This window comes from Lontra canadensis, unplaced genomic scaffold (assembly GCF_010015895.1).
Source record: "Lontra canadensis isolate GAN:19392208 unplaced genomic scaffold, GSC_riverotter_1.0 scaffold6, whole genome shotgun sequence".
Lineage (NCBI taxonomy): Eukaryota > Metazoa > Chordata > Mammalia > Carnivora > Mustelidae > Lontra > Lontra canadensis.
The window spans coordinates 12167692-12193659 of record NW_022631000.1 but is presented as its reverse complement, the minus strand read 5'-3'; the positions used below and the strand labels follow the sequence as shown (position 1 = coordinate 12193659).

The 25968-nt window shown below is 40.8% G+C and overlaps 1 protein-coding gene across 19 annotated transcripts in view; it reads right to left on the bottom strand.

Annotated features, from left to right (window-relative positions):
• The window catches only part of PHLDB2 (pleckstrin homology like domain family B member 2), a 102731-nt gene that overhangs the window by 63335 nt on the left and 13428 nt on the right, over positions 1–25968 (bottom strand). For all 19 annotated transcript variants that reach the window (XM_032852152.1, XM_032852155.1, XM_032852153.1 and 16 more), the window contains one exon: positions 20056–21395. In XM_032852152.1, coding sequence (XP_032708043.1) covers positions 20056–21381 — 1326 coding nt within the window. In that variant the 5' untranslated portion in view covers positions 21382–21395. Of the gene's footprint in view, positions 1–20055; positions 21396–25968 lie in introns of those variants that run through there.

Sequence of the window (25968 nt, the reverse complement as noted above, 5' to 3'; positions counted from 1 at the left end):
GTGAAATAGACACACAAAAAGAAAAATACTACTTAAAGAATCTTGTAATTTAAAAGAATTTTTTTCTTGAATTTTTTTCAAGTTTTTTCTTGACATGCCTCAAAATTTTCAGTACTTTTCTTATGTCTTGTCATGAGATAAAGGTCTTTTCCACCAATTTCTCACATGGGTAATTAAAACTATAAAGAATCAGAAATATTGCATAAAAATGAAAAACTTTTCATGTCACGTCCAGATAGACAGCAATGTATTTCAGATTCTGAGATCATTTTGATTCGATTTAACTGGAACATAAAATGATAGTTCATTTGCTTAAAAAAATATATATAGGCCATTGATGTCTATAATGGTACTATTTCTTCACCAAGCTCCCCATACAAAACAAGTGGATATTTATGGTTTTGACTTAAAGTAAATTTTCTATATATTTTTGAGCAATAGGATGTAATTTATGAAGTGTTTATCATAAATCTCGACAGCACTGTCTGGGGTGTGGAACCTTAACATCTCTGCCTCTCACATTAATTCCAAGGCCAAAGTGAAAATAAAATAAGATAACAACAACAACAAAAATCTGTTGTGATTCCATCTACCACATTGGAAAAAAAATTCAAAAGCCTTCCATGGAAAAAACGTAGAGAATTTTAAAATAGCACCAGGCTGCTGTTTATAATTTCTAATTGCAGCTAATTCGTAAAGACAAAATTCTGAAGGTACTCAGTTCTTTACCAGTTGAAGGACTGACTATCCAATAGCAAAGTTAAATAGAAACAGAGCAACATAATGTCTTGGTTTCCATTAGATACACTAATTCAATGACAAGACAGAAGTCATTTAAGTTGCAGCTGACTTTTCTCTGTCCTCTAAAGTTTGCCCACTTCACCCCTGCAAAAGCAATAGCTTGATGAAAAGGACTGTCACACTGGCTCCTATGAGCCCCGACCTCCCATTCACTGCCTGAACTTGTGGCCTCCCGCGGCAGCTCCGTCCTCATGGCCTCGTCCCAGGGCAGGCACTGATCCCATGCGCTTCTGCGCCCTGTCCACCCCGGAGCCCCGGGCTTATTTCTCTCTGCAGCCACTGCCAGCTGCCAAGCCCTACCCACCTCAGCTTTACGGGGAGGGAGTGAGGGGGGCACAGCATTCACTGCTTTATTTTAAATTTCTCTGAGGAGGGAAGGAAGTTTACCTGGGAATATGTAAAAACCACCTGCAAGGGCATACTTGAGGGGACAGGAACAGATGCTGTATTTTACCCCTTCTCAGCAGCATCTGCACGAAACGCTAATGCTAATCTCCAAAGGAAAGTTCTCTTTCTGCCATTTAGGTGACTTAAGTTGAAGCATCTAAAAACTCCTTCTTTACTGACGACCTTTATAGATCGCAGTGTGTACACATTAGCCTGGATAGTAATTACGATGTGGGATTATCTGAAAGTTGTCAATTCCCCACTTACCAGGGCTTCAAAACCACGGAAGGCACTTCTGCCTCGCCTGTAATACATAGCAAAATTCCTCCCACATCTCTTTCCCAAAATAGTTTCTGCTGCCGCCAGTGCTCTTGCTTAATTCCACAGGGAATAAATGATCCCAGCCTTAAGATGAATGCTATTTCAGACAGTGAAACGCAGTATTCAAAGGCTTGTGCACAGGAAGTGTGGTTTACTGGTATGTGCTTCTCTCTATTCTTATCACCCCATTCACAGCCAATCTGTCCAGGCTTGAATCACACACACACACACAGCACTGCCGCCTGTGAGTCTCAGAGAAATCCAGGCTGCGCTGAGACACGCTGAGCTGCACCAAAGAAAAATAAACTGATGTCAAGAAGTACGTCAGAAGAAAGTCTGCAAGGCATTTCAGAAAGCACTATATGCAGCCTTTTAAGGAAAACCCTGTACAGACGTACTCTCATAAAATCACTCTCCCCAGAGCCCTCTTCACTCTGGAGTCTTGTTCCTTCCCATCCATCACTCCAATATTCTCCCCTCTGGGAGAGCCTAAAACCAGGGCACCTATTCCACACCAGCAGACCTTTGAGAACCAAACAGGTCACTAAGAATAGTTATGCTGGAACGTCAAGCTCCAACAGGGACCGAGATGGATGTCCGCCCACCTAAAACCCAGCTTCATCTGGCATTTCACCTGGTGACCTGCCAAGTTGGGAGGGCCACTCACTTGAAGGTCTTCAATTCCTGCCCACCTCTCCCAACCAGCATTCTGCAGCCCATTCTTTTGAAAAGGCCTAGGCATCTAAATGGCATGAAACATGGGTGCTGTGACTTTGAAAAGTAGATCATTTGAATCAAATTATTTTAAATACATTTCTTTTTTTTTTTTTTTAAAGATTTCATTCATTTATTTGACAGACAGAGATCACAAGTAGGCAGAGAGGCAGGCAGAGAGAGAGGAAGGGAAGCAGGCTCCCTGCTGAGCAGAGAGCCCGATGCGGGACTCGATCCCAGGACCCTGAGATCATGACCTGAGCCGAAGGCAGCGGCTTAACCCACTGAGCCACCCAGGCACCCTTAAATACATTTCTTAACCTCCCTCTCTGTTTTCCCTTTCCTCCTCTCCATATACCACATATATAGAAGAAAGATTTGAAGGGGACACAGGATCTTAAAATAGATACCAGAAGAAAATGGTGTGCGGTTCTTTCCCCCAGCAATTAAAGAAAGAAAGAAAGAAAGAAAGAAAGAAAGAAAGAAAGAAAGAAAGAAAGAGAAAGAAAGCAAGCTGCAGACTGAGTGTGTTTTGATCTCAGAGCTTTCTTTCTTTTTCTGAGGAATGTGTCTGGCAATGCCTCTCTCTACAGCCCTCGGTCAGAGACCTCTCCCATCTCCCAGCCCCATCCATCCCCTGGTAACCAACAGCAGCCAGTCCGGGCTACAGGACTGGAAATGTAGTGCAGAGGTAAATCACATAGAAAACAGTTGCCTGATACCCACAAAGGCAGTAGGAATCTTTGTTGAACTCCTTGTGTTAAAATTAACTATGTTGGGTCACTCGTTAACATAAAAGCAAGGGTCAACTTTTAATGGCTAGAAATAATTTAGTCGAAAGAAGGTGTTTTTTTTCAAGAGGACCTGTTATAACTGATAAGTATGACTTTACTTCTCTCTCCTGTCAATCCTAGTGATTCAATATCTCCATAATTGCCAGTTCATCAAAGATCTATTAAGTTATTCTCAGGCTGTTACTGTGCTGGAGACACAAGGACAGAAAAAGACAGCATTTCTACCTTTACATCTTTAGCGGAAGGCATAAAGAGTTAGTCAAAGACAAGGGTGCTAACCGATTTACAGAAAACCAATAAATTCACAGATAAGGAAGTAGTGGACAAAAATTAAAGAAGGACAAATCTGAGTTGAGACCCTGGGATAAATATGAGTCTGTGTGGCCTGCTGGCCAGTGCGGTGGGCTGGGCAAGTCTATAAAGGAACCATGTAAGCCACGGCATAGAGCGGGGATTAAAGAGCATGCTCATGATCCGCAACTGCCACGTGACTGCAAAGATGGGTTCTGTGGAGGAAGAGGGACGAGGCACACGCAGAGAAGTGGGTCAACTCTCCATCTCTGTATACCAGGACTTAAGCAATCCCAACAACCCTAAATAAAGAACCAGCAAGAGTCAGAGAACCTGGTCTAAAAGTGGATGGCAGAATGAGATGGAGCCAACAGCGTGTAAGCAGAATATCTAAGACTCCATGAGTGAATTCTGATTTCTCATTTAGGTAGGAAAATGAGGGGGAAAAACAGAGCGATGGTTAAAAGTCTTTTATGTGAGTCTTTTTGTTTTTAGAGATAAACCCCTTGGGGGTAGGGACTAGGGCTATGATGATCAGTTCTTGTCTTTTTGGACACAGGGTAAAACAGTTTTTCAGTCTCCTACCCCTAAACTTGATGTAAGTGTCAAACTTGCATTGGCCAATGACATGTGAGAAGCAATGTGTGTCCCTTCTGCCTGGATGGCCAACACATGATCCATTACTGTCTTGCTTTGCCATTGCAGAGTGACGCTCAAGGTGGTGCTGGCTCCCTGAGCCTTGACCTCGAGCAAGGAAATAGGGAGCAGAAGCCTCATTCAACCCATTCTGGCCATGGAGAGGGGAGGAGAAAGAGACCTATGCTGTTTTAAGCCTGAGATATTTTTTTTTCTTTTGTTTTCTCCACAGAAGTCCATTATGATTGATAAGCCTTGCTTAAGCTCAAGCAGGTAACAGGCCCAAAGTTTGGAGACAAGGGCCTCAGAGATCCTACTAAGGGCAGCTCATTTATTTACCATGTAATAAAGAATTTGGTTTTGCCCAAAGGGAGGCCTGGCTTTCACTGTTGGACTGTGGGCTTCTGGAAGGTAATATATGTCATACCTGATTGGATTATCTTTGTTTAAGACACACTGGAGCACTCCTGCTAATCAGTCTCCGGAGGAGGGGTGGCCACTCCAGAAGTCGGTCAACCCAGAGATGAGATTAACCAAGTGGACAATCAATCAGTCGTGGCTACATGATGATGTCTCCATAAACACTCTGGACTCTGAAGCTTACGAGGTCTTCCTCGGCTGCCCACACTCCATGGGTACTATCACACATCAGTGTAGGTAGCATACCACATCCGGACTCCACAGGGAGAGGGCAGCAGAAGCTTTACGGAACCTCCTGACTCTGTCCTCTGCTTCTCCTTCGCTTCTCTTCTCTTGGCTGATCTTCATCTTAACCCTTCCCTATAATAAATAATAATCCTAACTACAACAGCTTTCAGTGGGTTCTGTAAGTCTTTCTAGTGAATTCATGAACTTGTGGATGGTTCCCAGGAACTCCCTGAACTTGTGCTTGGTATCAGAAGAGAGGACGGTTGTATACGGAGACAGCGCCCTTTCACTTCATAACTGGCCTTCATGTTTATCCAAACATTGCCCTAGTATTATTTTTATCAGTTTAGGATAACTGATCTAAGAAACTATGTATATGTAAGTAAGAAGTTTTTATTTTTTTGGTTTTACAAATTATCTTCATCAGTGTCAGTGTAATGTCTAGCTAAGAACATTTTATCTTCCAGTCTACCTGGGAAGTCTACCTTCAGACTTGTGGTCCGGGCAGCGCTTTATTTTGCCATCCATTGTTTAAAAAGCATGTGTGTATGTGCCCCATCAGAGGGTTGCTCTGGAAAGAGGTCCATCTGACAAATGAGCAATGGCTTGTGTGACGTATCTGTTCTGGAGGCAAGTTCAAGTCATATGAAGACTTACTAAATAATGTGACAGCTATGAACTGATCGGCAAGCATTTGCTACGTGAAGATTACTAGGAGGATTTTGCATCAACTATACCTATTCTGGCTCCATGATAACAGAAAACCAGATGCTGAGGAAAAGTAAGGCATATGCAGATAACTAGGACACCGCTTACCACTCAGTGATTTTTCAGTACTCATTTCTCAAATATAGTCAATACATCCCAATACACAAAAGCACCGCCTAAGGAGATCAAGGTTGTCCTGTGCAATGCCTAAGCTTCCCTCCTCTACCTCTTTTTAAATATATGGTCCTCCTTTCTTCATGGTACCACAGTGGTTAAGAGCAGGAACTCTGGAGCCTCAATGCTTTTTCCGTAGCTATTTGTGAGGCTCTGGGCAAGTCATTTAGCTTCTGTGGGTCTTAGTTCCTCATGCATAAAGCAGGGAATTACTAGAGTATCTATCTTGTAGGGTGTCATGGGGATTTAAAACACAAACATATATATATATATATTTGTGTATATATATATATATTATGTATACATATACAAAATACACACACACACATGCTTCTTGAACACAGTATACACAATATAAGTTAGCACAGGCATCTAAGGAGAGTCCCTCAGTCTTCCCAAGGTAAAGCCCTCTACCTGCCTCACTTAGTCTATATGCCCTCCCATTATCCTTACGGTTTTGTTTCACCAATTTTCCCTCCCCTACACCCTTACTTCCTCTCTCAAATCCTGTGCCTCTGTCTGCAAATGTACTCAAGTCCTCTCCTTCTCCCACCGCCCCAGACAATAAATTATCGTCATCACATTACTCCCAGATTTACTATTCCACTTCCTTACTTCCCTTCACACCTCCACACATTCCCTATCTCAAAGAAGTCACCAAAGCTCAGCATTTCACTTCCACCATTCCCAGCTCTTTGCAATCTAGAATAGTGTATCCTGCCTTTGTGCAGACTAGACACTCTGTAAGAGAAGGGGCACCTCCCATTTCTCCAGGAAAATTACAAGTACAGTGAGCAGAAAGGAGAAGCGCTTTGAAATAATGGTATCAGGATTCTACAAAGAAATCTCAGTGCTTCTCTCTGTAACCATGTATTGTAAGGATCTGTGGATAAATCAACTTCTTTTTCTCACACGGAACCACTGGGCTTTCAGAGCAGAGTCTGTGTCTAAGTTTGACTAAGTGGAAAGAACAAAGATCTGGATTTGAAATTCTGGAATGTACCAGACCTATAACACAGTTCTTATCACAGTTCTTATCAGGTTCAACCCTTTGAGTTTCTATAACCTGGTCTGTAAAACAGAGATGATAAGATCAGCACCTGCCCTAGGCTTCTTGGGAGGAATCAATAAAGGAGTGTGTGTGAGAATGTTTAAGTTGGTTCCTGTCACAAGGCAGGTGCTCAGTGTTTGTTATCAATGATTAGAGATGCTTTCCATAAAAAATTGGAAGTGAAATTGATAGCTGTCTTGTGGGTCCTGGAGAATCATCACTAATACAGGAAGGAGTCCCCCCTTATGCGAGGGGGATATGTTCCAAGACCCTCAGTGTGTACCTGAGACCACGGATAGTACTAAACCCTATATACACGATGGTTTTTTCTATGTGTACATACATAAACATGGTAAAGTTTAATGCATTAAAGTAGGCACAGTTAAGAGATTAACAATAACCAATAATAAAATAGAATAGTATAACCACGTATTGTGATAAAATTATGGATGTGGTCTCTCTCTCTTTCTCTCTCAAAGTACCTTATTGTACTGTACCCACCTTTTTTATGATGAAGTGAGATGATAAAATGCTTACATGATGCGATGAAGTGAGGTGAATGGCATAGGTATGGTGCCTAACGTTAGGCTACTACTGACCTCCTGATGGTGGGTCAGAAGAAGGATTACCTGCTTCTAGACCGAGGCTGACAGCAGGTAACTGAAACCAGGAAAAGCAAACTGCAAAGAAGGGGGGACTACTGTATTAGTTAACAAGCAAACCTAACAGCTGAATTCAACTGTTCTCAGGGAAAGGCAATACAGGAAAAATATCTGATGCAGGCAAATGTCTCCCTGAAAAATTCACAGATCTGTGGGGCTCTTTGGCCAGTCTGGAAGGAGAGAAAAATCCTCTACTGCCCAACATTCCCTCCCGGGGTGAATCACATGCCTGAACTTCTGTCAACAGAGCTCTGCCCAGTTGCCATAGCAATCCAGGGAGGAAGAGATCTTTTCAGTCTCTCTGTGCCCTTTGGTCATTCTAGCCCCACCATCACAGAGCAACACATATTCCCTATAGCACATTAAGTCCAGGAGAGTAACTTCTAGAAGTAACTATTCCCCCCAAATCCATGCTCCTCTCCAATGCACACAATTCATACTTGACATAAAACCCAGATTTCTATTTCACATTTTCTCTGACTCTCCCTTACACTCCCGAGATTATCAGTGTTCCTGTCCTATGAGTACACGCATCATTCAAATACCTGAGGAACTTACCATCTCCTGTCTTTGCTCATACTCAGACAAAGAAACTCAGCTCTTTTAATCTCATTTCATAAATCAACCCCTCACACTCAAGATTTTTTTTTTAATTACTATTACTCACTAGTGTGTCAACATCTCCCTTAAAGCTACTTGTCCTTACTGCAGTCCTTACCCACTGTCCTTTTCTATGTCCCTATTTTAGGAGCTTGTAATTAAGAAATATATATGTGCAAAATTAGTATATACTATTTTATGTTCTCAATACATTTACTAAATAGATGATTATTAACATATCTAATAATTCAATAATATGAAATATGTTATATAAGGATATAAATTATATATAACATATATATATAGACGCTGAGGTAATGTTGATTTTTATTTTCCTTTACATCGAACATGTCCTAAAATACTATCACCTGACTTAATTGGTCCTGTTACTTTTTAGACCAGGAATGTTTGCTTCAACTCGCTTTTTCCACTGGCAGTTATTTCTTGCATTTGTGAGCAGATGCAAGTGCATCTCTCACTACAATAACCATCTAACTTAGATCTGCTGTATTTTCGTCCTTTTCCTAAGGCCTTTCTGCATCATTTTGCCATTTAAAATCAACTGGCAGACATACAAGTGATGAAAAATTTTACTTGGATAAGATATCAGGGTTGAGCTGAACTACTCTTAAAATATTAATAGATATCGCGTCAAAGAAAGTGCTGATTATGAATGACTCCATAACACTGTTGCCTCAGCTCAGATAACTGAAGGGGGGGAAATCATGCACTTCTCCCTGCAACTGAAAAGCACTGGCTACAAACAGGGAATTCATGTGATCAGTATATTCATAATTTGCTCATAGCGTCTAAAGAAGTATGCCAATTATTTTTCCTTGTACATAGTGTGTCAAAAGAAAATCTACAAGGTTCCTAGATCCCTTCTGTTTAAAAAATTTGTGCTTTTGCTACACACCATTAAGGAAAACACAACAAAAGTCTAAAATATTGCTGTTCATTGGCAATTTCACCCTGGCTTAACCAAGTTCCAGGGAATCTGTTTGTTTGTTTGTTTCCCCTGAAGGATCATGGTTTATAAAATGCAATCCACTGAAATACCTTTAGAATTTTATGTAATATTTAATTTTTTCAATCCACAATTAAATCTCCACATTGGAAAATCTACCTAAAAAAATTAAGGAACCCTCTTTATGCACAAAGAAGTTGGTAGAGTAAAAAAGTAGGAAAGTCTAACATGTAAAACACAAAGCCAAAAACGGGTGGACTATCACACATCACCTGAAAGTTTTGTAAATGCAACTATTTATGAGAGATATATTACACGGAAAATACCGTGTTCTAAAATTTATAAAAGCATGCTACAGTTCTATATAGAAAAAGGCAAAATAATGGCGTTCCTAGGTGGCTTAGTCAGTAAGTGTCCACCTTCTGCTCACGTCATGGTCCTAGAGTCCTGGGATCGAGCCCCATAGCAAGCCCTGCATAGCAGCTTCTCACCTTTCCCTCTCCTTCTGCCTCTCTCCTGGGTTTGTACTCTCTTTTTGAAATAAATAAAATCTTTTAAAAATGCAAAATAAACAGTGACAAGTCTTCTTTCTCTACTTGAGATGTTAAGAAAGTAACTACATTTTCCTTGCTTCCAGAACAACTTTTAAAATTGTAATCTCTGCCTACCATGATTTAGGCCTTGGTCTTCATGATCTAATGGGAAAGACAGACTTTCAATATTCTGGCTCTCTTATTCTGTAATCAGAATGAAAAACTAATACATGTCTGAGAAACTTATTCTTTTTCTATTTAGGCATTTTATTAAAATTGTCTTTTTTCAAAATCCAAATTACAATACCAGAACTGGGATACGGTCTTAGCAATTTTGAATGAGAAACATCAATTTTTCCAAACCAAAATTCTTCAGCAGAACATGCCCCCGTATACAGATTTCCCCCTTGAGATCAATTAGACTTCACCAGAGCAAAGTTCTTGGCTGTTCTGAACTTTAAAAACTAATCTCTCTGACTCCTGCTTCTGGGAAGATGAGGTGGAGGTATTTTTCCCTATTCTTCCCACTGAGTGTAACTGAGAACCTTGGACACATTTGGTATAAGACAAACAGAAGAAGACCAAAAGATGAAGAAAAGGCAGCAGATCAACTGGGCACCTAGGGACCCAGAAATGAGTTCCCTGAGATTTCCTTCACCTCATACATCCCAGACTTGAGCTGGAGAGAAGCAATGACATGGAACATCCTAGTTCAATCTCCAAAGACTTATGCAGCGAGGAAGAAGCCAAACTCAAAGTATATGATGACACGTATGTAACATTCCTATGATAATAAAATTATAGCTCTGGAGAACAGACGAGCAGACGCCAGGGGTTAAGGAGTTGCTGAGAGTAGGAGGAAAGTGGAGGAGGCTACAGAAGGCCTGCAGGGGAGAGTTTGGGGTGTTGTATCTGCTCTGTATCTTGACTGCATCAATGTTAATATACTAGCTGTAATAGGAAAACTATAGTTTCGCAAGATGTTAGCACTGGAGGAAATTGGATAAGGGGTACACAGAATCTCTATGAATTATTTCTTACAATTGCATGTAAATCTACAATTACCTCAAAATGAAAAAGAGATTAACTTTTCTGCAAGTGACTTCCAGTAACTCCTAATCCACACAAATGGCTGACAAAATCCTTCCAATGAAAAAGTGACATATGTTTCTATTCTAATATGTATTCTATAATTTTTTTAAAAAAACTAATAACAAACTTTTAAAGTATTCTTCAGAGCAGATATCCCATAAGCTTTTCTAGAACCGGAGAAGAAAAATTCACCTTACAATGAGCCAGCACAGTCACTAGACCTATTAGTGGATGAAAAAGTTTTAAAAGGTCGCTGAATAAATGGCTTTTAATTTAGATAATTTAACAACCAATATGGGGATCATTCTTCTACGAAGAAGCGCTAGTCATTCCCCATTACCCTGTCTGTATTGATATACTATATTTTCAATTTCCATCTTATTTGTACCTTTTCCTGTGAATTTTATTTCTGAGCTTTATTTCTTTTTAGTCATGAGCCTTCCTGCATGAATTTATCATCTTAAGAAAAGAAGGAGACTCGCTCCCTGGCTGACAGGGCAGCTGCCTCTTCATCCAAGGTGTTTTCTATATTTTTGTGCTGAGCCCAGAACACTAAACTGCTTGAGGATTCACAGCACACATCCCTCAATTCTTAGCAGGGATCTTTAAATGTGTGGCACCATCAAGAGGCAATAGCTTGTACTGCCACTGTAGGAAGGAGCTACGGTTGTCTCCCTCGTGTAGAGAAACCTGCTTTTAATAGCAACAGTCACAGACTAGTGTAACAAAGAATTATACGGAGACGTTGGCTCTGTGTTTCTCCAATGTGGGGTCACTAGATTATTGCTAAATGCTACTTTTTTTCTTCCTTCCCATCACTCCTCTATGCATCTAGTGATCCAACTGATGGAGAAGAAAAAGATGTGATAACTGTTTTTAGTCTCAGTTGACTGAGGACAGTTGATACTCTTAATTTGCTAATGATTAATTCCTTCAATATTTACTAGACAACTACATACATGTGACAATTGGCCACTTAAAATACACAGAGAGAACGTCTGCAGTTTATTTTCTGATGACCCAAAGTGATCTAACCGGACAGGAGTCTACTTCATACTTCTCACTACTTAGAGATTTAGTCTTATTTTGTTAGAAATGAAGGAAGTCTGTGTACAGAATGGACAAGTGATTTACGCAGGTAGAGAGCATCACCATTCTAAGCTTGTACTGTCTAATATAGCATAATTATTTTCACTGTTTCATCAAGTTTCCTTTTTTAAGGAAGATTTTATTTATTTATTTGAGACAGAAAGAGCGAGAGAGAGCATGCGTGTGAGTGTGCGGGAGGAGCAGAGGGAGAAGCAAGCTCTCCGCTGAGCAGGGAGCCTGATACAGGGCTCGATCCCAGGACTCCGGGATCACGACCTGAGCCGAAGGCAGACGCTTAACCGACTGAACCACCCAGGCGCCCCTCAAAAAGTTTTCTGAACATAAGAAAATTTAAAATTGCACATATGGCTCACAATTATGGCTCCCATTATATTTCTGAGCTAGACCACTGACCATCCAGGTAAAGGCATCAAGGTGAAAGGTACAGAATGGCAGAGAACTGACAGACTGAAATATTAGAGCCAAGGTTTCACCAAAATGCGTGAGTTGAGGGCTTATGCTAACTCTGAAGATTAAATAAACTAATGTAACAATAGACATTCTGAGTCAGAATATAGAAAGTGAGTCATAATTTCTAAAGATCCCTTTAAAAAGTCTAAGCCAAAAAAAAAAAAAATGTCTAAGCCACCAAGTTAATTTGGTCAGTAAACCAACCTCTCACCCTCCTGGAGTTTAACTGACCCACTCCCCATTAGTGCAACCATTTTTTAAAAATTACAACTCTGGGACGCCTGGGCGGCTCAGTGGGTTAAGCCTCTGCCTTCAGCTCAGGTCATGATCCCAAGGTCCTGGGATCGAGGCCTGCTTCGGGCTCTCTGCTCAGCAGGGAGCCTGCTTCCCCGTCTCTGCCTGCCTCTCTGCCTACTTGTGATCTCTCTCTCTCTCTCTCTCTTGTCAAATAAATAAATAAATAAATAAATAAAAATCTTTAAAAAAAAAAAAACTACAATTCTGTCAGGATATAGCAGGGGGAAGGGCCACACCAGGAAGAGATCCCTTCCAAGTTCGTGAGACTGGAGAACAAAATAATTTTCAATACTTAAGCTTGCCTTCACATTTCAAACACATTCTTCTCAGAAAAAAAAAAGATTAATATTATGGCTAGGTTGCGTAAGACGTTCTCTTAACGTTGCCATTCTGCCTCCAACCAAGAAACGCTGTCAAATTCACAATGCAAAAAAAAAGTCTGAATGCCCAAACTGTCTTTGGGGTCAGGAATCACAAGGAAGTGCAGGTAGCAAGAATCCCGGCAAGAAAGCAAGGCACACCTTTGGTTAGAGTCACCTTCACCTGACAAGGCTCACACTTCTTGGGCTCCCAAATGGTTTTTCCTAATTATAAAATTAAATAGCACCAACCTGTTTACTCTCTCTTTTTTAAAATGGTATCTGCATCTTACCATTTTAAGATTAGTGAACATATACATTTATTTTATAGAATGCTGTAATTCCTTAAATATCCACCATTATGCTGGTATTTACTTTTAGAAATATAGGTCTCTGGGCTGCTCAACAGTACACAAGCAAGACTCTGGGTCCTGCAGCCTTGGCCCCATATAACCCTGGAGAGCACCACTTCTTATAAAGAATGCTAAGAAATTTGCAAAATAGAGGAAACCATCTAATTTTCACCTTTTCATTTTTAACTGCATATTGGAAGGGAATTGCCCCACTTCTGGAAGCAAAAGAATGCATTCGTGCTGAGATATTTGCATTCTTTTTCATAGAGCTTCATGGTTACCTGGAACCAAGTGCACAAACTTAAGTTTGGGATGTTTGAGAACAAGGGGGAAAAGCTTCGACCACAGAATAATGAAAGCCAGAATGAATGTCATTAATGGATATCAAAAACATTCATTTACTCTTTTCAAAAACAGGTGTACAATGCTTCTCACACTCTCATCAACGGCTAGCAGGTGAATATACAGCAGAGAAGAAGACTGACACGGTCCCAGCCTCGTGCAATCTACAAGTCTTCAGATGTAAAGAGCTTTCAGAGAAGCTACTGGAACAAAATGTCTTCCAAACAGCACAGAACTGCTGACCCAGACATTTCATCTATTCCAATAATAATACCATGGGAACATTAACATCTTCCTTGAAAGAAAGCCAACCTTATCTTCAGGATGGTAGAGCGTGTAGAAAGTTAGAAACCTGGGGCTTCATGAGATGGGCATCACATTACAACACATTTGAAAAATAAAAGGCAAGTGTGGCCCCACATAGTTCCATATGGCGACAATGCTGCTTACTGAGGCACCACAGAAGACTGCCATCAGCCAGAAAGAAAATATTGGATTGCTACAGTGCAATTTGTGGGGAACCACTGGTTCTCCACGATAGCACACAGATGCTTTTGGCATTGTAACCAAATCAAGATTCTTAGCAGCACGCAAGTTTGCTACAGAGTTTTTTCATTTCCCCCCGTCTTTTTAAAATGTTTTTTCCCTAGACCTTAAGATGCACGAGATGCCATCCTTATGTCGATATTACTGGGAGGGAGGCAAATAAGAGGACTAACAGAATATTCTGTCTACTGTACAATTATTCCTCTAGCCTCTAGAAAACCGAGTGTGTCATAGAATCAGCATCCTAGCCTTCTGGAGACAGCTCATCCATTCATGTCCTCCACTTGGAAAATAGCTGTAACCACCACAGACCAGCCCAGAAGGAGGTCACGGGGTCTATGGACTGGAGTACATACATTTCATGTGCACAGAGCCCTCTCAAGACCTCACTTGGACCTGGTAACTCTTGGTTTGGAATATTTTTAAACAAGGCTTGATATCTGGTTTCAAAAATCAAAAAATGAAAGAAAAGGCTGGCATAATGACAAAGGCAAGAACTGGCAGCTGAGAGCAAGAGAGAAGGAATAAAAATTATGAAAAACCAAACATCTCAAATAGCACAGCAGTTAGAGGCCACTTAATGTAGACTCAAAGTGGATTATTATACTTCATAAATAGGTCCTTAGAGATTCATAATTAGGGTTCAATCTTTAAGACTCAATATAATTACCTTGAGTTTTCAAATAAAGATTGAACAAGTAAAAAACAACAACAAAAAAATCCAGATGAAACACTAGTATAATCACAGCTTAGCTAAAAAGTGCTATAGAAATTATGCTCAGTGAACCAACCTTACTTTGCTCAGTTTCCTGACTAATGAGTTAAATAATTCTTTGGCATCTATTCATTTTATATTTGTGTAAGAGTTCTGGGTTTTTTTGAAAATTATGCTTTGACATTTTGGAGGTGCCTGTGAAATGTCCAAGTACACTCGTCTTGTGGAGTCAATTAAATTGCATTTTTCACGAAATAGATCCCATGGGATGGAAATCCAGGCACAGCTTCTCTTGGTTCCTGGAGTAAATCCCAGATGGCAGGAGAACTTTACCTTCACTGACTTGCTCTTTTCTGCAGTTTTTGCTTTCCTGGCTGTGCTTTGCTTCTGTTTCTAATTTTTGACCAAGTTTGACCTGGGTTTGGGTTTGCACACAAACCAATAGTTATCTCCACTGGTGGCAGTCATGAGTGGGGATCTGGTTTTATGGTGTGGCCACTTGTGATCTGCAGGTAGAACTGAAATTCAACCTTGCTCAGGTGAGAGTTGACTGAACATTTGTATTTGTTCTTGTTTTAATTTGTTGGTTATTTCGCTTTCTGTGAGTTCAAATCAGGACACTATTTTGTGCCCAGTGGAACAGTGAGCAGTCTCTTGAGATATGGAACAAGTAAATTTTATGTTCCAGTATTTACTTTTGATCTGTAGTTGAAGCTATAGAACCAAATTTTAAGTTTTTCATCTGAGGCTCTGTACCTCAGGGGGGAAAAAAATCACTGTGTATGAGGGAAGTATTTTCCTACTTCTTGAGGATAATAAACTAAAATAAAGAACCTCTGTTCTGATTGCTTTAGAGACTAATCAGCATCTAGATAAATCTAACATTTCCAAAATTCTAAGAAAATGCAATGAAATTCTAATAATTAAAATATGTTCACATTTTAAGAAAAAGAACTGTCCACTCAAAAAATGCTGATTTCAGAAGCATTTTTTTCCTTAGAAAGCAAGTTTACGTGATCAAAGCAAACTCTCGTACAAGTCAGACTGATTTAACAACCTGGTTTAAAAATCAGCTGTATGTTTTTTCCTTATTTTATCAATGTACGGTATAGTACATATGTAATTTCCTATTTTTTTTAGAGTTATTCATTTAAGAGAAAGAGAAAGAGCATGAGTAGAAGAGGGACAGAAGGAGAAGGATACAATCCCAAGCAGACTCCACACTGAGCACAGAGCCCAATTGTGTGGCTCGATCCCAGGACCCTAAGATCATGACCTGAGCAAGAACCAAGAGTCAATCCTCAACCGACTGAGCCACCCAGGCGCTCCTATAATTTCATACTTAAAATAAGTTTGGATTTATTTTATCACAAAGGGATTAGTTTACCTGAATTTTTTAAAATGTCTTATAATATTAGTTTGCTGAAAAGATAAGCTAAGATCACTTCCATATAATGCTTAAGGTGAAGAAAAATATAAAAGTTGTGCTCAACTAAACTGAATTATAATTGTGACACACCTTTTCATATCAATAGTAATCATGTTCTGTGATGTGTCAGTTTAAGCATAATTTCCAATATCTTTAAGTTAGATACTTTTTTTCTTAAAGTATCTGGTTGTTCTAGAATTGACAAAAGACCATGAAGAACAAAAGATGGTGAAAATTTAAAAATTGTAGGTTTGCACAAAGGGAGCTTTATTTGATTTGGTTTATAATACTTGAAATAGTAAGCTATAAATATGTAATAAAATGTTAAAATTATAGCAAAGCTTGCACACTTTGATGGGTTTATTCATAAAGTAATTTTAAAAAACGTAATGCATGACAAATACCTTATAAACATAAAGCTAAAATGCAGTTACCTATATTGAAATGACAGAATGATCTTGGAGACATCAGCCTATGCTTACAAAAGGTAATAAAAGGTTATTTTTCTACATAACTTGCCCAGGAAAGCAGAGAGATTTGGTATCTCACAGGAGAAACTTTTGTGCTATATCCCTAAATATTTCAAATGAAAGTTCCTCATTTCCTAATGATTTAAGATTTCTTGTTTATTATAAAATGTTGTTGCTTTATTCAGTAGACAAACTGCAAATATTCATTGTTCTCATGCATCCACAATCCTGTATTAGTCACGTAATGAAATCTTCTCTAATTCATATTTGATTTTGCTTCCCAAAATCGGACCTTAAATTCAGGGAAAAAAATTTTTTTCCAACTTATCTTTTATACATGATCCATCCTTAAGTTTTCCCACTTGATCCCTGGGCAAGCACCAGATTTGTTCCTTAACCTTACAAAAAGAATGTCAGAATTAATTAGGTTTGCTATGCCCCTTATTTATGAATAGCTCAATACCATCAAAAATAGCATAGGAAGATCTGTCAAGTCAAATGAGAAGCTCAGCCTTCCCTAGGCTAATTTTGTATGGGTAAAATATTATAATACAAATAATGCTCAGAGATGGCGTACTTTACAGAAAGATCCTGGGTGTCTGTGAATGTCCTCACGCTCTGTGATACGTTCTCACCCTCTGGGGAAACGTTGGTTAAATAAGACCAATGTCTTACACACCGACAGAGGATTTTACCTCTCCTTGCTGATTACTCTTCATGAGCTTAACCACAGATGGACCACAGACACTTACCCTTACCCTCACCAAGTGGTCTCTGCTTTCCTCTCGTGGTTGCTTACACACTCTGCGGCTAGTTACAGACTAGAATGTGCCTTAAACAAAGAGTCTCAGAGCCTTGTAGATAGACCTTTACCAGATACTCTCTTCAATCTCGAGATTTCAGAAACAGACTTGTGAGTAGAGGCTTCTGAGTTCTTAGCTGACACTGCACAAGCAAGCACAAAACAGCAGTACAAGGTGGTTAAACCAGGACTTTTTTCAGTCCATGAATAGATGACTTCATGAAATCAAGATGATGACCCAAGATGCAAAGGAATAAGAATTCTATAGAACTCATCGAACTGATCCTGGAAATCTAATTTCCATATGTCTCATGGAAAATCATTGGCGTTGTGTGTAATATTCTACTGTCTAAATGGGGTACACCTTTAGCATTCATTTCCATCTATCTCTAACCCTCAATTTAGTTGACTCTGATTTTGTAAACTAAAGGAAACATTCTTTCAAGGGTAGCTTCTTCTCCTTGGTCCCTTAGAATTCAGGAAGAAATATTTTTCCTAACTCACTTTTTTTTTTTTTTTTTTAGTTTTTTGGTTTTTTTTTTAAGATTTTATTTATTTATTTGCCAGAGAGGGACAGCATGCGCACAAGCAGAGGGAGTGGCAGGCAGAGGGAGAAGCAGACGTCCTGCTGAGCAGGGAGCCCAATATGGGGCTGGATCCCAGAACCCTGGGATCACTTCCCGAGCTGAAGGCAGAAGCTTAACTGAATGAGCCACCCAGGTGTCCCAGTCACTTTATTTTTTAAAAGCAATAACATTACTTGCATGGGCCAATAAGAATCTCTCTTCCCTTTTACTGGGATGTAATTAGACAAACGGACTAAGCAACAGGGGCCAAAACCAAAACGTCATATTTAAAAATAAGCCTCATTTCATTGAATATCATAAAGGCCATTATGAAGCAAAAAAGGGATCTAACTTTATATTTGGAGGCAATATCCATAAAATTCTCCCAAGAAATTGAACCAAGACCTAGTTTGTGACTTACAAGACCCTGACTTGACAGGCAGTAAGGAAGGTCACTTCCGGGATTGTCAGGAACCTTCATAGATTTGGGGAACCTGGAGGAACGAGAAATTCACCAATACTTAAAAGTGCTAAAGATGAAAACTGGAGGTGATTTTCGAGGTTGGTTTCCTGTCCTTGGAACAGAAGAGGAAATAATAGCATCTCAGGAAGATCACTGGAGTGAGGGAAGCCACTGAAATGCTCTCCTGGATTCCTTAATAAATTATCCAATAGAGCTTAACTTTCTGGCTTCACTAAGAGTAGCTGCTCAGGGATGAACGGTACAGCCTAGGAGACAGAGGCAATGGCATAGCTTTGTAAGGTGACAGATGGGAGCCGCACTTGCAGTGAGCTTAGCCTAAGGTATAGATTTGCAGAATCACTATGTTGTACGCCGGAAACTAACTTACCTAATGTAACTCTGTGTGTCAATTATACTATAATAATAATAATTTAAAAAAAAGTAAGAGTTGTTCATCACACTACAGAGCCAGATTTGCTGCGCTGCATACAAGAAGGCTTATTCATATGCTAATTAAAACTTCTCCTGAACTGTCAATGAATCAAGCCCAAATACAATGCCTTTTTGTGACCATGAAAAATCTCTGGAAGATTATTTACGATAACAAAGGAAACTGTCATACTGGAGCACCATCTAACAGAGCCACCCAAGGAATACAGAATTTTCTAAGGGTATGTACATTCATTTGCATTCACTATTACGGGTTAGGCTATCTGCAAGGATCAATACTGACTTATCAACATCTATGAGGGACACAAAAGATTCTTTGTGTAAAATTCCAAACAATTTTTGTCCTGGATAGATGCAAATGATTTCTGCCCATTCGAATCCAAAGGTTACGATTTTGTTATCCTGTAGGGCATTACTCAGCTTGGTATGTGATTCAGAAATCTTACTCCAGCATACTTTCTTTTGGCAATGAAAATCCTTTTGATACTCTTTTACTTTTGTAAATCAGCTTTATCCCCTTGCTGCATCCCTCTTTAAGGAACAACTCGGCATTAATGAATTAAAGTCAATTCTCACCCTGTTCGTCCTAAGAAACACATAGACAAAAAAGTCTATGCTTAAAAGAAAAAGAGTAAGAATGCAGCAGTTTGCCCTCATTCATGAATGGGACTCTCAAGGGATAGTATCCCCCTTTCTTACTGTTTTCAGTATTTCCCACAGTAAGCAAAAATCCATTTTCAACAGAAAAAGACAACTCAAAAAACTTCCCTGGATGTGTACTTGGGTGTCACTGTATGGACTAGGAGACACTGCAGAAGGGAGTATGGTGGGGGGGGATGGTATGCGTATGTGTACAGAGCAGGAAAAAGGCTGAGCAACATTTAGCTGACCTTTCAATTTTCTAGACCACTTGCTCTACAGAAAAGTTGAATTCCTAAATAGTCGTGATTTCCCCAATTACTCCTATCAGACCATGCCATATCAATTTGATGGCAGCCGTAATACAAATCAGTGTTTATTCACTGTCTTAAAGAAAAGTTTGAAAGACTTATAAGAAATTCAGTAAAATTCACAACCACTTGGTTAGGTTTATCAGGAATCTACACTTGAGAGGACTCTGCAGAGCCACGTAATCTAACACTAGGTACAGGTAGGCCTTCAAACGCCCCCACACGACCAGCAATAGGGACTGAGAAAGGGAAGGACAGCAGAATTCTAGAAAGGCAAAGCAGTGGCTGGGGCACGTGGAGCTCCTACAGGCCTCCAAGTGTGTCTCCAAGAAGCTGCTCAAGGGAAGAGTGAGGTCAAGTCAGATGAGGATTACCAGTCGCTCCATCTCCTGCTCCCTGAGTCTCTCCTCCCTCTGCCGCCGGTGATAATCCATCAGGTCATCACGGCCGGAAATGGAGCTGATGCTGCTTTTCCTCTCCCGAAGGATGGGTTGGGGAGTTCCTGAGGCCTGTCTGAGGCTCTCCAGGTCTGCATCATCGAACTCGACAGACCCACAGGAGAAGTTCCTCCTGGCGGAAAACACGTCCCCAGGAGGAAACAAGTGCCCTGGGCCGGGCCCAGAGTAGGGAGCCCTGTCAAGGTCATCAGAGGTGCAGGAGGAGGTGGAGGCCAGAAGCATCTTCCGAGCCACTCGAGGACTGGCAGGGACGCTGAGGGTGGAACTGACATAAGGATGCCCCTCCGATGCGGAGGGTTTATAGGGTAAAGCCCCTGAACTCAAAGAAGAAAAATTCAGGTAATTGTCGTTGTCTATGATGCTATGAGGTAGATCCTTTTCCCCCAGTTTCGTTCGTTTGGAATTGCCCAGAGAGTTTCTGGGAGGCAAACTGAGGGGCGTCAGCTGGTTGTCAGTGGCCCTGTGTAACCTGGGGAGAGAGCGGCTATAGGCTCCCATGTGACTCAGGCTGCTCCCTGAATACTTCCTGGTTCTTAAACCGATGTTTTCAGACGCCAGCTCCTTGTGTCGGCTCAGCTTGGGCTGAAGGGTCAGGTTGTCCTGGATGCTCATTTTCCTGGCTTGCTTTGGGCTTGAAGGCATGCTTGCCGCCCCTGATCTGCTGATGGGAGAGGGGCCAGTGTCGCTCAGGGAACTTCCATTCCACATGGTCAGGAGTGAGCCAGACGCCTTTCGGCCTTCCAGCCCCCCGAGAAAGTAGACATTGTCATGGGATTTATTCCTTAAGCTGTATTTGGAATAGGGAGGCTTCTCTGCGAGCCTCAAGGACCTTTCGCTGTCCCGGCCAGTATAATGATCAAAGTCCGCTTTCCCAAGTGGGTACCCACTGAGGGAGGGGGAAGTGCTGAGGAGAGGGGTGGGTGGTTTCATGGAAATACTTTTGTCAGTTCCATCACAGGAGAACTGCTTGCTTCCCTGGATTTTGGCCAGCGAGGGGCTGCTCCTGACATTGGATCCCAGAGGGGAAGGGCTTCTCTTAGCAGCCACAGGTTGTGAGAGGGTTAAGTAAGAGCCCGAATAGTCTCCATTGGCTTTAAACTTCAGGCTGGAGGAATATTTCTTCGGGCTCAGGCTCTCCATCATGTTTGGGGAACTGTCCTCGAGGGAATTTGCCACAAAGCTGGCCTCTAAGCTACCATTCTGTAAATCGAGCGGCTTTTGCTTGTGGCTGTGCTCCGCCATGATCTTGTTGGAATCTGTAAAGGGGGGGGAAAAAAAGAAAGTTTTACTTAGCAAAGAAGATTGAAAAAGACCAAGTAGTTGTCAGCCTACATCTGAACAAACAGCCTTGCCCTCTGATGTAATTAACAAACATGATGTAATCAACAAACACAAACCCTGTTTTAGTAATAAATCTCATTAAACTACTGTAAAATGAAGAACCATAAAGAACACTGATCTGGAGAGGGGGCGGCGGGGCGCACCTGGGTGACTCTGTCAGTTAAGCCTCTGCCTTTGGCTCAGGACATGATCCCAGGGTCCTAGGATCAAGCCCCACGTAGCGCTCTCTGCTCAGTGGGGAGTCTGTTTCTCCCTCTCATTCTGCCACTGCCCCTCCTTGTGCTCTTTTTCTCTCAAATAAATAAATAAAAGCTTAAGAAAAAAAAAAGAACACTGATCTGGGATGCTTTTTGTACAAAAGAAAAATAATTCGAGAGGCCATCGATGATATTTGAGAAAAACAAATGCCTAACAAAGTACAGGTGAGGTTCTTCCATAAAAAAGACAATTTCCTGTTAGTGTCCTGGTCCTCGATGGACCACCTGCTTCCTGAGCAGCAGGCAAATACCCAGCGTGGTAATGCAATGCACCCTCCTTTGGACGTCTCTGCTAGAATCATGAACTGCTCAGAAGTACAGTCCTGCAGAGACAAAATTCACATTCTGGCACACAAAGAAAGTTTCACGTTACATACTGATCAGTAATGTGAGGGTCAGAAGATGACCCTTTAAAGGGGTTGTGAGAGTCACGTTCTCAATAAAGATGTCATAAAGTTCGTGCACCCATCAGAAGAAGGCAGGTAATCAAGGAAACAGAGAAAACAGGGTTCCCAAAACTATTGCCATGTCAAGGTCAGGAGGCAGGATTTAAAACCTGAAACTGAAGTATTCTTCAAGTTCCAGGTCCCCTAAATGAATCATGCTCATCCTTGATCTCACACTCTCGCCTCTTGTGGAAACACTTTTCTCTCTTCTTTGTACCCACGTGAGCCCACCCATTCTTCATGGCTCAGATCCGGATTCTATCCTCCATGCTTACAGTTTCTTTAAAAACGTATGCACCCAGAAGAGTATTTTTGGACTCTAGTTTGAATTGCATTAACTTAAGAAACTAAAGTTTTAGGTTATGAAAACATACTTTAAATACAAATTATCACTGCAAATGAGAAGGCTTGTGTTTGTACCCGATAAAAATATGTATTCTGCAGATTATCATCAAAGCAAAGACACAGTTTTAAACACTCTCATTGAACTCAGGCACTGCTGAAATCATCCAACACCTCAGGCTCCTCAGACACTATGTATTACTACTCTGGTCTCTGTATCAGCAGAGTAGCTCATGGTGAGTAACCAATTTTATAATGTGCTTGTTTCCATAACGATACCACAAATTCAAGGAAGAGGGGTAAGTGTAGTACTTCCATCTCATCTCCGACCTCTCCTGACTCCCATGGACCCACTGGTGAGACAATCAATGAACACTAGTTTTCAATTTCTGTCACAGCCTTCCCCCCACGTCCTAGCCAGAGATCAGGGACTTTGCCTTCCTTGCTCAGCTTTGCAGACTTCCTCAGCAGATTCACGCAGTAGAGTAGGGATTGGCTTCCTATCCAGGCTGGGACCAAGAAACAGTCTGGGTGCTTAAATCCTAGATGGGCTAAGTACTGATCAACTTGTAAAGCTCAGCTTCCCCCAACAAGCTCTGCTTGGGGTTCTCTACCCTCCAGCCCAAATTCCTGCCCTGAGGGATTAAAACCATGATTATCTTTTGGAGCAGACCTTAAAAAAAAAAAAAAATTGAGATTCTCCTTTAGAACTGCCTCCCAGATGGAATCTAGTCTTGCAATCTGGCCTTTGTCAGGTCTTTCAGTCTTCAGGGTCAGTGCCATCTCTGCTCCCAAGCCAAACATCCCTTTCAGCAATTGTCTATGACCACCAGCTATGACCTTGAAAGCAACACGAGCCTGGTTTCAGACACACCTCCCTCTGTCCCCTCGGAGGACTGAAACCAAGATGACCTCCAGTCATGCTCCCCTCTGTTCTCAATGGACTTCTTTCCACTTGGTCTTCCATGCTGAAATTTCAGCAAACCTTGGCCCATTCCCTCAAGTTAAATATTTTCGAATTGAAGAAACAAGGAAAAAAGGGGGCCATGAAGACATTACAGTGCTATCTATTATGGGGGGGGGCAAATAACCCAAATATTTATTTTATTTCAGCTTTATTGAGGTATGACTGACAGATAAAACTGTAAGATATTTAGAATGGACACTATGGTGATTTAATGTACATTATGTTATGAATGGCGTCTCACCATCTGGTTAGTTAACACATCCATCACTTCACAAACACGTGTGTGTGTCTGTGCTTGTGTGAGAGAGAGAGAGAGAACATTCAAGTTGTAAATGAGTTGGCACAGATTTTCAGCTACAAGGTGGGTATCTGAGGATCTAATGTAAAACATCGTGACTATATTGTAGTCGAAAACATTGTTACATCACTGAAATTTGCTCAGAAAGTAGAACTTAAATGTTCTCAGAAATACTTCACTTTTAAGTCGATTAGGTTCTCATTTTTCCAAAGCTCTTGTCCAATTGTTGAGCCAGATATTAACTCTTCTAAAAAAGCTTCTTGGTCAGACTAACTTAATATGTAAATATTTGATGACTTTAACATTTTTCCCAGCTCTTCTTCTTAATGACTCAGGCAAAGCGTTAAATCATGCAAATGTACCCATTCCATACTCTAAGCATCTGAAAAACTAGAAAATCAAACACAATGCCTTCCCTAATATGAGTAAAGTGAACAGAGTGGTTACAAGACAATTCTCAGAAGTCTGCTGAACATAGCTTGTAAAGTAATATTAGCATCCTCATCTTCTAAAAAATGTAGTTAACATACTGGGTATTTACCCCAATGATACAGATGTAGTGAAAAGAAGGGCCATCTGTACCCCAATGTTTATAGCAGCAATGGCCACGGTCGCCAAACTGTGGAATGAACCAAGATGCCCTTCAACGGACGAATGGATAAGGAAGATGTGGTCCATATACACTATGGAGTATTATGCCTCCATCAGAAAGGATGAATACCCAACTTTTGTAGCAACATGGATGGGACTGGAAGAGATTATGCTGAGTGAAATAAGTCAAGCAGAGAGAGTCAATTATCATATGGTTTCACTTATTTGTGAGCATAACAAATAACATGGAGGACATGAGGAGATGGAGAGGAGAAGGGAGTTGAGGGAAATTGGAAGGGGAGGTGAACCATGATAGACTATGGACTCTGAAAAACAACCTGAGGATTTTGAAGGGGCGGGGGTGGGAGGTTGTGGGAGCCAGGTGGTGGGTACTAAGGACGACACATATTGCATGGAGCACTGGGTGTGGTGCAAAAACAATGAATACTGTTATGCTGAAAAGATATTAAAAAATTAATTAATTAATTTTTAAAAAGTAGTTAACAGTATATATATTTGAAGTGGTTCTGCTTACTGTGTGGAAAAATCTAAAATCCCAGCAGAAAGTTCTAAGTACTTCATTCATTCAATGGTTCTCAGGTGCCCACCATGTATCAGATATTGACTTAGGTATTAGTGGCGCTGGCGAACATTCCTGTTCTCCTCCTCTCAGAAACAAAGAGGTGTTGCTCTTGCTCCCAGGGTCATAGGCGTGTATGGCTATGTCTCCTAAGAGAAAGTGACATGTCAGTTCCAAGCTGAAACATGAAGGGCTGGGGCATGATTCACTCTTTCCACCCCCTTGCCAAGATGCCTAGCATGAATCCAAGTTTATCCAGACTTTATTAGCCTATACCCCTCAATGAGGACACCGTGAAACAGGACCCTTGCCAACCCAAGACTGTCTTAAGCCACTGAGATTTGGGGGTTGTTAGCTACTACGAGGGTGTTAATCTTCCTTAAGTTCTTACCATAAACTAGGCTTTCAGCTGGCCACTGGGAAGTATGTGGTCATAGACCACTTCCCGCCTTTACACAGTTTATGATCCAAAGAGAAAGACATTTGTATGAACAAATGATTGCCACACAGTGTGACACGTGCCTTTACAGAGAACTGACTGACACTGGTAAAGGATAAAACCAGTAAGAGTGGGAGTCTATGGAAAACATGGTAGAAAGAAATGACAACAAAGTTTAGTCGCACTGAAGGAAAGGGAATCTGATGAGTACTATCTGATGGTAGTATAAGACCACTTCTACACCTAAAATTCTGTGTTTTTAAGGGTATAAACAAACTCCCAAGCCCATCAGAGGTTATGCTACTTGCACATGTAGCAAATATCCTGTCTCCGACGGAATTAATAACAAAAATTGTGAAGGAAAAAGATATGGTTATTTTCTGTATTATGCTCCTTTTGGAAAAAAAAGTCTAGTACCTAATTCTGCTAAGATGAACTGTATTTAATAATGATGCATTTCTCTCTCATAGTAATCTAAATCCTTACCCCTCTCCACCACCGTGTATGATATGCCCTCAAGGGTCCCAGCCATTTGCCTACCCTAAGAGTGGTTTAAATTGGAAAGCAA